This window comes from Brachionichthys hirsutus, unplaced genomic scaffold (genome assembly GCF_040956055.1).
Source record: "Brachionichthys hirsutus isolate HB-005 unplaced genomic scaffold, CSIRO-AGI_Bhir_v1 contig_646, whole genome shotgun sequence".
Lineage (NCBI taxonomy): Eukaryota > Metazoa > Chordata > Actinopteri > Lophiiformes > Brachionichthyidae > Brachionichthys > Brachionichthys hirsutus.
In genome coordinates, this window is record NW_027180356.1 from 87650 (window position 1) to 102179 (window position 14530).

At 41.0% G+C, this 14530-nt stretch overlaps 1 protein-coding gene across 1 annotated transcript in view; it reads right to left on the reverse strand.

Moving 5' to 3' along the window:
* Positions 1 to 2335: 2335 nt before the first annotated feature.
* Positions 2336 to 14530, reverse strand: part of LOC137913995 (protein unc-13 homolog B-like) — a 46686-nt gene continuing 34491 nt past the window's right edge. The window contains exons 19-41 of the mRNA XM_068757615.1: positions 13234 to 13349; positions 12716 to 12879; positions 12192 to 12342; positions 11914 to 11982; positions 11535 to 11624; positions 11209 to 11346; positions 10942 to 11072; positions 10734 to 10819; positions 10212 to 10338; positions 9674 to 9770; positions 9338 to 9481; positions 9016 to 9093; positions 8630 to 8707; positions 5121 to 5209; positions 4886 to 5032; positions 4510 to 4633; positions 4348 to 4401; positions 4180 to 4257; positions 3861 to 4008; positions 3623 to 3679; positions 3315 to 3407; positions 3046 to 3205; positions 2336 to 2621 (exon numbers count right to left, since the gene is read on the reverse strand). Of these exons, the coding sequence (XP_068613716.1) occupies positions 2336 to 2621; positions 3046 to 3205; positions 3315 to 3407; positions 3623 to 3679; positions 3861 to 4008; positions 4180 to 4257; positions 4348 to 4401; positions 4510 to 4633; positions 4886 to 5032; positions 5121 to 5209; positions 8630 to 8707; positions 9016 to 9093; positions 9338 to 9481; positions 9674 to 9770; positions 10212 to 10338; positions 10734 to 10819; positions 10942 to 11072; positions 11209 to 11346; positions 11535 to 11624; positions 11914 to 11982; positions 12192 to 12342; positions 12716 to 12879; positions 13234 to 13349 (2705 nt within the window). The remainder of the gene's footprint in view (positions 2622 to 3045; positions 3206 to 3314; positions 3408 to 3622; positions 3680 to 3860; positions 4009 to 4179; positions 4258 to 4347; positions 4402 to 4509; positions 4634 to 4885; positions 5033 to 5120; positions 5210 to 8629; positions 8708 to 9015; positions 9094 to 9337; positions 9482 to 9673; positions 9771 to 10211; positions 10339 to 10733; positions 10820 to 10941; positions 11073 to 11208; positions 11347 to 11534; positions 11625 to 11913; positions 11983 to 12191; positions 12343 to 12715; positions 12880 to 13233; positions 13350 to 14530) is intronic.

Consider the following 14530-nt stretch of genomic DNA (forward strand, 5'->3'; position numbering starts at 1 on the left):
GGGGTGAAATTACATTTGGATTTATTAACTGATGACACCTGATAGAAAAAAATACAGAGTGCAGCAGCACATGTAAAAACTAATACATCCAATGCTCCTGATCGTGTTAAATAATTATGGTCTCAATTCTGTGCTGATTGTGAAAAGGCCCACCCCTATCATAGATGACTGAGCAAATTGTAACAAACACACCTAATGTGCAAATTCAGCTTGCATAAAATCATCCTGTGGTCAGATGCAGAAGTTTTACCTCAACGTGGTAAATCTGACGAGAAAACTCCCCTCCAGTGTAACCCTCATGTCTCAGTAATCAGAATTAAATCATGGAAGATTTAAAATTTGTTTAATAGTGATCCCCTCCCCCCCATTTGACTACCAGAAAGACAGGTTCATGAATTTAATCAATATTCACAGAAGAAAATAAAACTAAATCAGGCTCTATTCAAAAAAAAAAAAAAACAGACATATTTACAGATTCTCATATACTTTATATAAAATTCATTAAACTAAATGTTAACAAGGTGACACCATTTTAGAGAAGTGACAATACAAAGAAACCACAAAATATTCAGGAACCGTGACCGAGACACTGCCCTTTATTAACTATTGCAGTGATTTAGTGCAAGGGTAAAAAAAAAAGAAAGACAATAAATTAGAATACATAAAAGAGTGAGACATTGGCACTAGGAACATGCATATTACAGAATGTTTATAAAACACTTCATAGACCCATAAACATAGACCTATAACAAAGAGGAATGGGAATTGGTGGTTCCTACACACTGATTGGTTTAAAAATGTGCACTGAAGTTCTTACAGAAACATCCATCCTTCATTAGCAGTAACATTCGAACATATTTCCATCAGTTGTAGACAAATTCACCGGCAGAAGTCACCGTACACGACTCCTGTCCGTAAAACTGAAACATATCTCACAGTACAGCGATTGGCATTATTCAAACTACTGGGAAGGATTTCCATTTACAAAACACCAGATGGAAGAGAACACAAAAACCATAAAGCATAAATGTTTGCTAATCTTTAGAGATGAAAAATATATAATGATATGGAATGTCGCATCTGGACATCATTAACGGCAAAGAAAAGAACATTCTGGGAGTCAAAGCGAAGACAAGGGTAATATATATACACGTATATTGTTGTCATTTTAAGTAAGGCCACTCAAAGGAAGAGTAGAACAGCGGAGAGGGATGCATGTAAACCATTAGTAATTCTAGACCCCATAGCGCCAGAGGAGCTCGGGTTCAAATGTCCCCATCTGGAAGAAAAAGGTTTCACCTGAAATTTTAATATCTCTTGTTGTCTTTGCGGTGAAAGAGATCCCTGCTGTAAGTCAGGGCTAGGAATATTATTATTATTTTAAACAAACCTTACTTTATTCTGAGGGTGTGCATTTCGTCATGTAAAGAAAGTCCTCATGTGAAACACTGCGGCAGAAACTCGTCAAACACTGTGCAAATTCTCTGTTGTGGCAATCGAGTCTGTTCCCAGCAGTAAACAACACTTAAAAAAAATCATGGCTTCTGAAGAGCACAAATAAATAGGTATAAAAATAAATAAAACGGCTACACCAATGGAGCATAAATAGATCGAAAGTTCATACTCATTTCTCATGAGGTTTTGATTTCAATCCTATCATTTCATCGCTTGCTGATTGATTACATCACTGCTGCCTTTACTGGAGAAACAGCAATGGGAACTTACAATGGCAAGGCACATTTAATCATCTGATGGATGCTAAAAACACGAGCTTCTGTTCATTCGTTCGTCAAAACAAAGACCCCTCTTTGAGATAGACCACACGTTATTTTCTCATTTACTCAAACCATCACAGAGGAGACACAGAACAGGGCATTCAGAAGACATCTCATATATTGCAGTGTGTAAGGCATCGATTACACCATCAGATGGGTTTAAGTGGGGTGATTGCACGATAACACTGGAGGAGGTGCGGTAGGGGCCTGTAGTGATGGCTGGCATCCTGTTCCCCTGAGGCTACACCTGGTGATCTGATGACGAGTGGGGTACAAATATAAGTGAATAAATGCTAAGTACGCATTGCCGGGCCTGTGTGGTTCTTTGTGACAGAGCTCAGTAAATATTATGACCGTTTGAATAACATGAAGTTTTTGTCCAACAGTGTGAATGTGGCTCATAGCAAGATCACAGTCCACAGCAGCCAAGGCGTATCGAAGATTTACAATTTGTGTAAAAATTATTTGATGCTTTCTGACGGGCTGCCACATGAGATCATTCTCTTATTCTGAGATTTGGACACGTGGTTTATTTTTTTTGCCTCGCTGTCGAGCATCCCTCATCTTCCCTCCTCGGCCGAACGAGTCTCTGACTTCAGCCTCACAAACTCCTTGGCCACGTCGTCATTGGAGCGCTGGGACAGGATCCGCACGGCGGTGCGGCCAGTGTCATCCATATGGATGCGCTGGCCCAGTGGGCACCAGCATGCGCAATTGCCCCTTCCCGTGATGTCCCTTAGCTGTATAACAGCCAAGCCGACCACTCTGTCGGCGCGGCCGAAACAGTAGTCTTTGACGCACAACTGCAGCTCGTAGCACTCAAAGCCATCCTGCTTTCCGAGGACACTGGAGAGAGCAGAGACGTTTGCGCTTCCAGTCAGCAGCAGCTTAGGGAATAAACACTCAACTACAACGCACTGCAGACGGTCTAAATTTAAGTAGAAGCAATTACTTTATCATTTACACTGTAAAAAAAAATTCTTATTTAGTCTATGAAAGAAAAAAAAAGACATTCAATTCTTTTTAACTGATTATTTGAGAAAAAGTGATTTTCTTTTATCACTCAATACTAAAATAACATTAAAAAAACCCATACAATTCCCATTATATCAAATTACACTTCTCCAGAAAGTTGAAGCTATGTACATAAACCTTTATGTAAAAATATTAAACAGCTTTTTAAAATGATGCCATAGAAACCGTCAGCCGAGACGAATGTCAATTCGCACGACAAGCAAAACTAGACCTAGAAATCGGCTGCAGTACTTACAAGTGGAAGTTCTCGTTGAACTTGGGGGACCAGCTGTTGTTCTTGGACTTGGTCTGGAATTTGCGTTTCCTGTCGCTGAGGTGAGGCCCGATCATGGAGGTCTCCACGAAGGGTCGGAACATGCCTGACGTCTGCCACTTTAAATCACTGGCTCCCACAACTTAATGTGTCAGAGTGGACACACACAAGAGAATGAGGAGGATGTAAACAGATACAAATACGAGTACATACTGCATAATTAGCAGTATGTTCTGAGAGTTCAAACAGACCTTTGACGGACACTTTTCTCTCCCCATTCCCAGGATGAGTGTGCAGCTCGATCTGGACTGATACCTCACCTATTGGCTTGGGAACACCTGAACCTAGTGCGAAATACAGTCAGGCACGAAGGTGAGCTTAAAGTTGCACCAACAAAGACAAAAAGAAAGGCCCTAATACAGTGTCAGTATGAGAAAGGGGGTATAGACTTCAGAGGTTAGGGTAAAGGTTGGAACTACCCCACCTTAGTGGGGCAGGCAACAAAAAAAAGGAATTACACAAGGAGGGAGAGAAGGCCTGCTAAATCAATGAAACCTACCCCTGCTGGGCTGTGTTTTTTCATTGGGAGTTAACCTAATACCCTTTCCATTGTGCACTGGCACAGAGGCAGCACAGGAGATAAAAAGAAGACAGCAATAACATGTCAGCAAATGAAAACATTCCAAACACTAAATAATACACAAAATGCTGGAGAACAATCTGGAGGAGTGTTGAAGAGCCTTAGCACCCTCTGCTGGTCCACGATGGGACATGTTTTCTTCACTGCTTTGAGCTACCTTGTGCATGTTGGGTGGTCACGAAGGTCTTGATGAGTATGTCCGTTGTCTGAGTATAGAGGGAAAGCGCGTGGCGGAGTGAGGACAGCTCAGGACTCTTCTCCAGAAATGCCTTCTTCAGCCCGTTGCCTCCAGCATAAAAGTATTGCTGCAAAGGGAACAGGTCGAGAGACAGGATGTGAAAAATCAGTTCAATACTAAAATCAGATCGATGTGGAAGTTCTCCACAATCACAGCTCAGCAATTCAAATTAATGTTGAATGCAGCATTCTATTAATTTGAAACCATAGAAAAATAAATAAACAGGCTCTAAACTTACCTTGATCGTGTCCAGTGCCACATCCATTACAGCACACTGCCTGGGAGACAGGCTTTTAGCCTCCCCAGCCATGTGGTCCTGCAGCGACAAGGAAAGAGTCATTGCTAAATTGAAAAGTACCAAGAATTCGACGTGGCGATGCATAAATACATGAAGACATTACGACACCTTGAGTTTGGAGAATTGTCCCAGTTCTTTTGCAGCTGAGAGAATCTGTGCACCCTGAAAAAAAAAGGGGGGGGGGGCAGTATCACTTCTGCACTAAGAAGTAAAAACAATGAGCAGCGGATGCTCAAGCATTAAGCAGGTGATGCTGAATGTTGAGCTTACAAGCGTATCGTTGCCCTGTGGCAGGACGATCGTCTTCTCCAGGCTGCTCATTACGATCCTCCACAGCTCCTTGAGCACTCGCTTTAAAACCGTCTTTTCACACACGGTGGCAAACAGCGTCAGTCTGTGAAACACAATCACATGTACGTACAAGCTGAGGCACATATCATGGATAGTACTGGTCTGGGTTCACGTTAAAAAAAAAATGTTGGAAAGCATTTTTAATTCTAAAATTCTAAGTAAAGTTCAACACCAATGGACACAGAAGAAAGGGAAACAAACAGACTGGAATTTAATGAAGCGGTTGCCTGACAAATTGGCTGAAGATCTGGCAATATCATTAAATGTAGGCCTAAATGTTAGTAAATTGACCCACTTTCCATCTAGGAAATCCATGAGTGGCCGCAGCATGTTGTCTGAGTCGGCCTCCACCTGGTTCTTATTGCTGTCATTGAGCGGCCCTTTGATCTGGTACAGCAGGGCCGCCATCTGTCGCATGCAATCATTAATGCGGCTGAGAAAACTGGAAAGACAACGGTCAATAAGCACACATGTGCAGGTACTGCTTTAACTGTAAATGCTTGTCTTTTCATTGATCGGGATCGGGCTACCTGTTCCCAAATGTGCTGCTGAGCTCGTCCAGCACACTATTCAGCTTTGCCTGCAGATCGTTCAATAAGCCACTGGCCTCAGGGTCCATCTGCAGAAATTACAGAGGGCATCAACATTTGATTGAGTACATTTTTTAATATTAGAAGTCAAAAGTACTTTGCAGAGCGGGGAGTATAATTAGAAGGAGGGCAAACAGTGAAGAGACAGCAGACCTTCAATTCAATTTCTAGTTTTTGGTTCACCTATCAACAGTCGAAGTTAATTATGCAGCACTAAGTCATGAAAACCACAAGATACAAATGGAAGCAATAATTAAGCTATAGAAACTTCAATAACTTTCGTCTTAGTTTATATTATGCCATGTTGAGTGCCAATGAACAATGTTTGTATTGTACCTCCCTATTCCATATAATCTGGACGCTGTGTGAAATAAACGTCAGATCACATACTCCTAGAGTAGAAAGACGTCCATCATAAACACCATGACAGTATTTTCTGAAATGCTATTTTATTTGTGTCGAGACAAAGTTAAATCGAACGTATTTACAGAAGAACAAACCCACCTTTTCACCAGAAGTCTCCAACTTTCAAAGGGAAAACATTGAAGAATAGAAAGGTTAAATAGTGCAAGAGCTTTGTGCCCAATGAGGAGCTTCCAAAGCACGGAGCAAGGGAATGAGTAGGGAAGTATCCCACATACTGTGGTATCACCTAAGTAATTCATGGATGCAGGGCCGGTAAGCCTGATGGATGAGGTTGTGGTGTGGCTCATTATGTCAATGATCCAACAGGCCTTTGATTCATGGAGGTTTCAGGGGAGAAAAGAGCAGCTGGGAATGGATGATGGGAAACTTCAACTACTGGATTGATGGGTGGAACCTACCTTTTCGGCCGGTGCATCCAACTTGAGGTAGTGGAGATGTTTTTAGATTCATTCAGAGAAAAATAAAATAAATGAATACACGTTGTTGATTTATTTTATCCTGTTTTGTTGAAACTACACTCAAGTATCTATGATTATACAACCAGACAAAACCAGAATCTCCAACAAAGAGGATGATTACAACCTGAATCTGAGGATTAACCAGGGATTAATGAGGGATCACTTTTAAAGAAAGGTCATGGAAGAAGGCTCCGACAGGAGGTGAAATCTTAAAGTGGAAATCACCACAGATGACGATAAACACGGCACAACAGCAACTCCACGGGGAGGACTTATTCTAGTAGGACGGAGTTTCTCTGTCGCCGAGAGCGGGAAAAAACGACAGGCAAGAATGAATAAAACCAATCGAACAAACCTCAACCTCAGGTTTCTCCAATTCTTCCCCTACTTCCTCCTCCTCACTCTCCTCAGACTAAGTTGGACAGTGAAAACACAAAATATCAAAGTTTATGCAAATATCACAACCATGCTCAACAAAGTATGTCACGTTAAGATATTTGCAGTGCTGCTATTTTAATTTAATAGTATAGAACAGAAATATTGTTATTTATCCCAGACCTGGGAAATTATTTTAATGCATGTATGCATTAAAAGGCATGCATGCATATGCAGTCAACTTGCCTGCCATGCTAGTATTCTATTGTTGTGCTAGAAAAGAGATTAAAAACAAACAAACATAGTGATTCATTCACTCCAAAGATACATACTTTACTTGGTTAAGGCTACAGAGGGTTTGCAGCTCAAAGATGCTGCAGCAAAACTAGAGCGCTAATGCTTGTGAGCCACATCAACTGCAATACAGCTAACCCTTGTTTAAATGATCCACTACAGGACTACTGGATGGATGACTGACATTATGGTAAAGCCCCCCCCCCTCCCGCCCCAAAAAAAAGAATCCAAAAATACAAAGCAAATAATTCATTAAAATGTTTAAAATTATCCAACAGGAGAGGCAAAAGTAACTTTCTGATGATAAAGCAGGAAAAGCAAGTGGAAGACAATATATACCTTTTTTATCTGGTGAACAACGACAAGGTCTTGTTAAACTCCTTTCAAAGAGAAATTCTCCAAACCAGGTTCAAATCACCCAAAGAGTATTGCAATTGGTAAAGAAGATATATTCCATTATTAACTATTGCATGTAAAATATGGTCTCAAAATAATTTTCCACCTTATTATTTTTCACCCGACTTCTGGCCTTATGATCTAAGTCCCATTGTGTAGGAATAAAACCAAAAACAGAAGAGCTGCCCATCTACACAAAATGTAACAGTGCCATCTGTGTGCCTGAAATATTTCAAATGACTATTAAGGTCTATAGAAGAGAACCATTAATACACTTTAATGTTTGAGAGTCTGTTCAAGCAATAACTCATCAATCTAATCTGCTACTTTTGACTGAACTCACCACAGCCTTTCCTTTTACATCCTCAGTTACAGGCTGCTGTTAAAGGCAGAGTAAGAGGGGACATAATCAATATAATGGTGTACTGCATCCCCATCCAACTGATTAAAAAACTGACAGAAGTACTTTCATATAGACAAATGTCTCTTTCAGCCCAGGTCAGGATGGAAACCTACCTCCTCCACTCTCGCCTCCTCCTCCCCCAACACTTCTTTATTTTGCTTTAATTGCAAAGTAAACACGCTGATTTAATGTCTGCAATCCTACAACTCAGTAAGCATGACTAAAAACTCTGCTGCTAACAGAAATCAATACTCTAAAGCACTAACAGAAACAGCATTGTCAGGATTCAAAAGAGAGAGGAGAAGCTAGTGATACTCATGACTAGAACTACTCCACCAGCACCAACACAGAGGACACGACCTTCAATAAGTTTGCTTCATGTGTAATCTCAATTGTTGCTGATTTATGGTTCAGCATCCCATCACACACATCTAATGACCTGACTGTAACATCAATGAACAGCAGACAGCAGCCAGTTTTGAAATGTCCTGAACGGTGTTGGGCAAGATTCAGTGAGTGAAGCCCCGAGGGAATGGAGGGTGAGGGTTAAACAAATTTACTAAATTACATATTTGAATAAAACCAGCTTCAATTAAAGGTCAGTACAAGACGAACATATTTAGAGGCAAATAAATAAATGAAATCCTGTGCGTATGGGTACGCTCAGATTCGACTTGTAAGACAAACTCGAAGGATCTGGATGGCTTCATATTTCGATTAAACTCCAGATCACATGTCTTAATTTCCCTGCATCGGACATGGTGTCCCTTCTTCATCTTTATCGGAGTGGCAGAGCCGCCCTCCTGATGGAGTCAGGTAAACACTGACTATGAGCAGCACTACTGCTAACCCACCACTGCCAATCTACTTCACATGGGCTAAACTACCACTAGTGGACCGGACATACCCATGCTTCCTCTGTTGCAATCTGAAAAATGAGCCAAACAAATACAACTGCAGCATTGTCCAGTAAAATACTTAGTTGTGTTAATTTCATCTATTAAAACACTAGCAGCAACCACACCAGACATCATCTGTCTATCCAGTATGAAACGCAGCACATTAAAATGTCTTCTAATCCAAGTCTTGAGACTTACTTGTTTGGCTCCCATGGACTCAAACATCTTCTCCAGCTGGATTCTTAATTGCTGCACGTTATTCATCAGGACACATGGCTGTATGAGGAAATATAAAAGTGATTGCCATGACAACTGTGCAAATTATCTTCCCAAGACAGTATACATTGTTACATAACTAATGTAAAACTGGATTTCAGGAGACATTAATGTAATGATGGACACATCAGCGGGTCTGTCAATTTATCATAACAATCCCCCAAATTTGCCTGAATAATGATGCTATGTTATGGTGGTTGTACAGCGGAATCAATCAATCAATCAATAAATCCAGCTGTTATTGATTATAAAGAATAAAATATAAGGGGTCAGAAAAATATGTATTTTTATGTAGTGTTCAAACTTACAATCTTCTCTTTGTCAATATAGACAGGGAAATTCTTGGTCAGAATGGCACTGTACTGCAGAAGGACTTTGGCAATAGTCTGCAAATATGAAGAAATACCTTTAAAATGTTGTCACAAACACTTCAATAGGTTTGAATTATGTTACAAATTTATTTTGGAGTATGTTTAAATGATAACCTCTTCTAACTGCAGTATTACAAATATTCCCAAATGTCCCCTAATGCAAACCCCAAAACAACAGTTTTCTTCGTCAAATCCTTCTACAACACGATGCTCTCGAGCGCAGGTTTAGAGTTTAAACATCCAGTGAAGTAGGCTTAACCTTGGAGAAGCGGCGGCTGTAATGAGCCATAACGTTTGGGTCAGGACATTCTAGCTTCTTGATGATCTCAAAACTCTGGTTGAGCTGGGTGAAGACGTCCACCACGGAGCAGGAGAACAGGGCGTGCTCGGATGTCTGCTGGAACTGAGACATTGTTGGGTGGACACGGGGAAAACAAACAAAACAGTACTTTATTACAACCAATATTCTTTATTGTGTGTCAAGTTACTTTCTGAAGCACAAAAGGTGCTGATAGTGTATGTCAACGTGGGCATGAATGAATTAGAATTGGAACTTCTATTGATAACACAACCTCCTTTGCTAAGGTCAACTCACTCCATCTTTTTTGTCTCTCTCTAGGGCTCCGTGCATAAACTCCATAGATACATCCTCATTCTCATCCAACCACTTCAGCACAAATTGGAGGAACCATCTGCATGGAAAACAAAATACGTTCAAAAAGATTATGTAATATATTTTTTTACTTTTTCCAAAAAAGCATGCATGACACTCAAGCCCTTGACTAAGTGGCTCTCAAAATAATGATTAAGTCTGCCATTGCCTCACTCTATCTCCGTGAATACCGGGTTGATACTCTTCCTCGATATGATCCATTATCATCATCGGCTTCCTCCAGCTTCTGAGACAAGGCACGCTTAAAAAGTGAAGTTAACTCAACCTAGCAGCTCTGAAACACACTGAATAGCTGTGATTGGCTGACAGGCTGTCATATGATGTGAAATCTTTCCTTGGAGGCGGCTTTGTGTCCAGGCATTACCCTCAATGAACACGTGGCATCATTGCAGGTTTCAGAAAGAGCATCGAACAGTTAACAGTTAACATAAATACAGGCGACCGATCTGGAGCCACTTACGACGGGTAGTCAGGAACAACGCCCTTAAAGTTCGGCAGCTCCTTGACGTATTCATTGTTGAGCCACTTAACTTTAAAGTGCAGGTTCATGTAATCGGTGCTCTTACACAGTCTATGCTTCTCATGTTCTGCAGACACAGGAAAGTTACCGGTAATAAAAGTCATTGAGCACCAAAGCGGGAGAAATAATCAAATCAAAACATTAAGTACGTTATGTACAATTTTCAAATGTCAGAATAATACTATAAAGGAGTCTATGTTATGGTCCAAAGGATACACCTAGGAACTAGGCAGCAGTTTATCATGTATACATCAAAATTGTGCAGTATTTATTCCACAATAAGACATTATTTTTTATTACGTTTTGACAGAAAATGTCATAATAGATTAAACTATAGTAAACAATTTGAAACCAAAAACATATATTCTTTTTATGAAAGCGTTAAAACTGACAAATAATATAGTTTGTCACTGAAGCAACAATGCAACCTAGAATTATGATGGCTTTCTGAGTGGGACTTACCCTCTAAAGCGTACTTCATATCCTGTGCAAACAAGGTCCACATGACCTCTGCTGACACCTTCCCAACATTCATTTCTTGAGGGAATCTTAAAGAGAGATGAGGGTGTTTAAAGTACCCACATTAATGCTTCCGAAAAAAGACATCTGATAAAAAATCTGATCACACTAAGAATCAGCAGAAATGGGCGAGGGGAAAAGTGACACTAACTGGTTGAGCACAGATGTGTAGGAGTTCCTATCCTCCTCAATGATGGAAACAATGAGCATGATGAGTTTGGGCCAGAAGTCCAAGTTCTTGATACTCGGACCCTGCTCGTCCAGAGGGAGCTCCTCCTTGTTCTGCATTAGAACACAACACAGTCATAAACTTGATTGGGTTTATTGGATTCTGCTTTATTAGACATGGAGTCATTGCCATGCCTGGCGGTCAGGCTTGTGAGTTTCGCATGGGTGGGATAATTACTATGAGACGCACCGTGTCAATAGGCTGGTACTGCCTACTGTACAGCTCTTGGCAGTTATTGAAGATGTAATCGTATGTCGAGTTGAGACAGGCCTTCACACAGTCCCTCACCACTTGACTGGCTCGAGGGGGCGACTGTAGCTCCTGGACCTGAACACCAGATGGAGATAGCAACGCCGATTCTCAAAGACTGCAACGCTATCCAATCCATCAGTCTTTACTTGCAAGTGACATGAATGAGATCATTTGGCTTGGATTTCATGACCATTCAATGTAAAATCTAAGCACAGGAAAAATCAGTTGATAACCATATGGTTTAATTTTACAATCTACAAAACCTTCATCCTGAAGAAGGTGATGCTGGTCAGCAGGTCCACAGTGGACTTTAAATCCTGCAGGCGATCTTTGCTGCTGGCAGGGAAATGGTTCTGCAGAGCAGAAAGAGGTTGAATCAGTTTTCATTTATGCAACTCAATCTTACTTTACAAGCATAAAGCTCTTCAATAAGCATAAGTGGTTTCAACAGCTTAGCTTATATCAATATTATATTTATATAATAACAAATATGAGATGTTTTATTTATGCAATAGATAAATAAAATGAAATTATGGCACTATTAAAACATAATTTCAAAGTTGATGCATCGCAATATATTTTGAGAAGAATATAATTAGTCATTAGTCGCCCTAAATTAAATTAGGGCTGTCAAAATCTTACCCGGTAGGTTGAGAGGTCAATGCGTAAGGAGTTGTGTAGCTGGTCTAAAAGCTTGACAAAGCGTTCTTTCTGTGCAGTGAGTAACAGAAAAAAGACGAAATGAGCTCATACATTGACATTCATTTTAATTGGAAGGACAAAGCTACATACACAAGAATGCATGGAGGACATGTTGTATGTGTGCATGTGTGACTCAGGAGAGAGACAAATACAACATTGCAAGACGCACGTGTGTGTGTGTGTGTCTGTGAGCGCGCCGCATACACACTAATACAAACCCCAAAATTGGAGGCAGCAAAGCGGTCAGAGGCGGACACATTGGTGGAGGCTGTTGTGTGGGCGTAGAAGGCATTGATGTTGGCCAGCAGGGTGCTCATCACTGCAGGAACCCCAGGACACATGTACTTGGTTGACAAACAGGCAAAGTGGCTGCAAAGAGAAGACCATGGAAAGCTTGATGAAGAAGCGATTCCTGCACTCACATAGAGGTTTCCTTCATTGCTGTGCCCTTATTCGCACCGCCGGTGTCATCTCCGGAGTTTTGTTTTCATCCAATTATCCCTATAATATAAGGTAATCTCATCTGCCCAACAGGTTGCTGACACATTTAGTCTGAAGGGAAACTAAATGGGAGATAATTCTCCCAATTAGTCCCATGGGAGAGCTAACTGGTCTTAGCACGGAGCAGGACAGTTCACATGCAGTAGATAAATCAATTTGAAACCCATTGAAGAGTTGACAAACACACAGACAGGCAGCGGGACAAAGAGTTGTAATGTCCACTGCTATATTTCAGACTCACGTCATGGCCTGGTAGATCGACTCAATCCCATAACGCATGGCAAACTCATCCACAATTTCCTGGGCCACATCTTCAAAGTAGACTTTCCACCCATCATCTCCACGAGTCTCAGGAATTTTCACGACACCTTGACCGAGAACATCGGTAAAGTGGTGGAACAGGTTCTGCCGTGGAGAATAAATATTTTAACTTGTAAATTGATTTGGATCGAGTTTTTACAAAGTTTAGATCTTTTTAATTAATCTGCATCAAGCTATTCCAGCATTTGGTTCGTTCAAGCTTCCGTAAAATCCAAAGTATTATATGGGAATGGGAAGGATTTTTACAGGTTAAAAAAAGCAATGCAAGTAAAACATTTTTAATTGACAGCAACCTTTCATGATGTTACTCATCCAAATTACTTAAAATATGCCATGTGGTAGTTGTGACTTTAATGACAGCCACAAAACAAACAAAATAATCTGGGGATATTTAGGTTCAGTTTTATATTTTATTTTTTCTCAACAAGAATTAAATACCTCATGCAAAGATGTATACTGCACATGATATGGAGCAACTTTCTCTTCTCCCTTTATCTCCACATTGATTTGAAGACGAATGGCACCTGACACAGCTGATTTGTCAGTCCTCTTTTCTGTAATTAAACAAAAATACACACAGAATTCAGCTCCAGAACCAGAGCTGTGACAAGGACACACATTAGATTAGAGGCTATTAACATGGCAGCATTACTACACAATTTCGATGGCAGCGCTTTGCCGGCAACACTAATAGAAGTCTTCCAGCTGATTGCGAAGGAGACGATGACAGTGGGCTGTGCGGATCAGTGCCTGATCACCAAACACACTTGAGTTGGAGCTTCTCCGGGGTTGGGGCGCTTTAGTGGCTCACCCCTGCTATTTGCCCTGACAGGCACATCATTACAGGCAATTTGTACATGTTGCCAGATTGGTCGATTTCCGACTGGAGTGCTGCTACTTGATAATCACACATCACAGGGGAAAAAGGGAGCACACAGAAGGAGGGAAAATAGCATCAAATTTTGTACAATCATTACATTTCCTTTGAATTCCAGGTGACGCAATAACAACGCTGCTGTGTATTCCAGAGGGATAACACGCGTCTCCTAGTTTAAATGAAACAGCGGATTTATAGGCACCTTCATTTTCATTGCAAAAGAATTATTGCTGGCAGGGTGAAGTCAGCATTTGAATAATGTAGAAGCAGTATGACATAACGTCTACGAAGGGTCAATCCATCAACTTAATTCTAAGGATGGACAGTGGAGTGGATGTACGGATTAAAAACACGAGGTGGCTGTCAAAATCATCATTTCCCTAAAGGTTATCAGCAGACAGAAGCAAGAACGGCTCTCAAATTCCCTGTTAGACGGCTGTGTTGACTTTGGACTTAATAAAACCCAGTGGGCCAACACCAGGAGACGACATGGACCCCAAACATCACCGACTGTGGACACTGCACACTGGAACGCAGGCAGCTTGGATTCTGTGCCTCTCCACTCTTCCTTCAGACTCTTTATTTCCAATGCTAAAATGTGCTCAGGACTTTGGACACTGAGCAATGGTCCAGTTCTCCTTTTCCTTAGCCCGGGTAAGTTACGTCTGATGTTGTGGCTTTCACACTACGAATATGACACTTTTAGTCCATTCCTTGGAGACGCTATGAGCTGGTGGCCCTTTACGTTCTGAATCTAGCCTCAGTCCACTCCTTGTGAAGCACGTCTATGGTATTGAATCGGCTTTGCTTAACACGCCTCTCAAGGCTGGAGTCATCCCTGTTGCTTGGCAACTTATC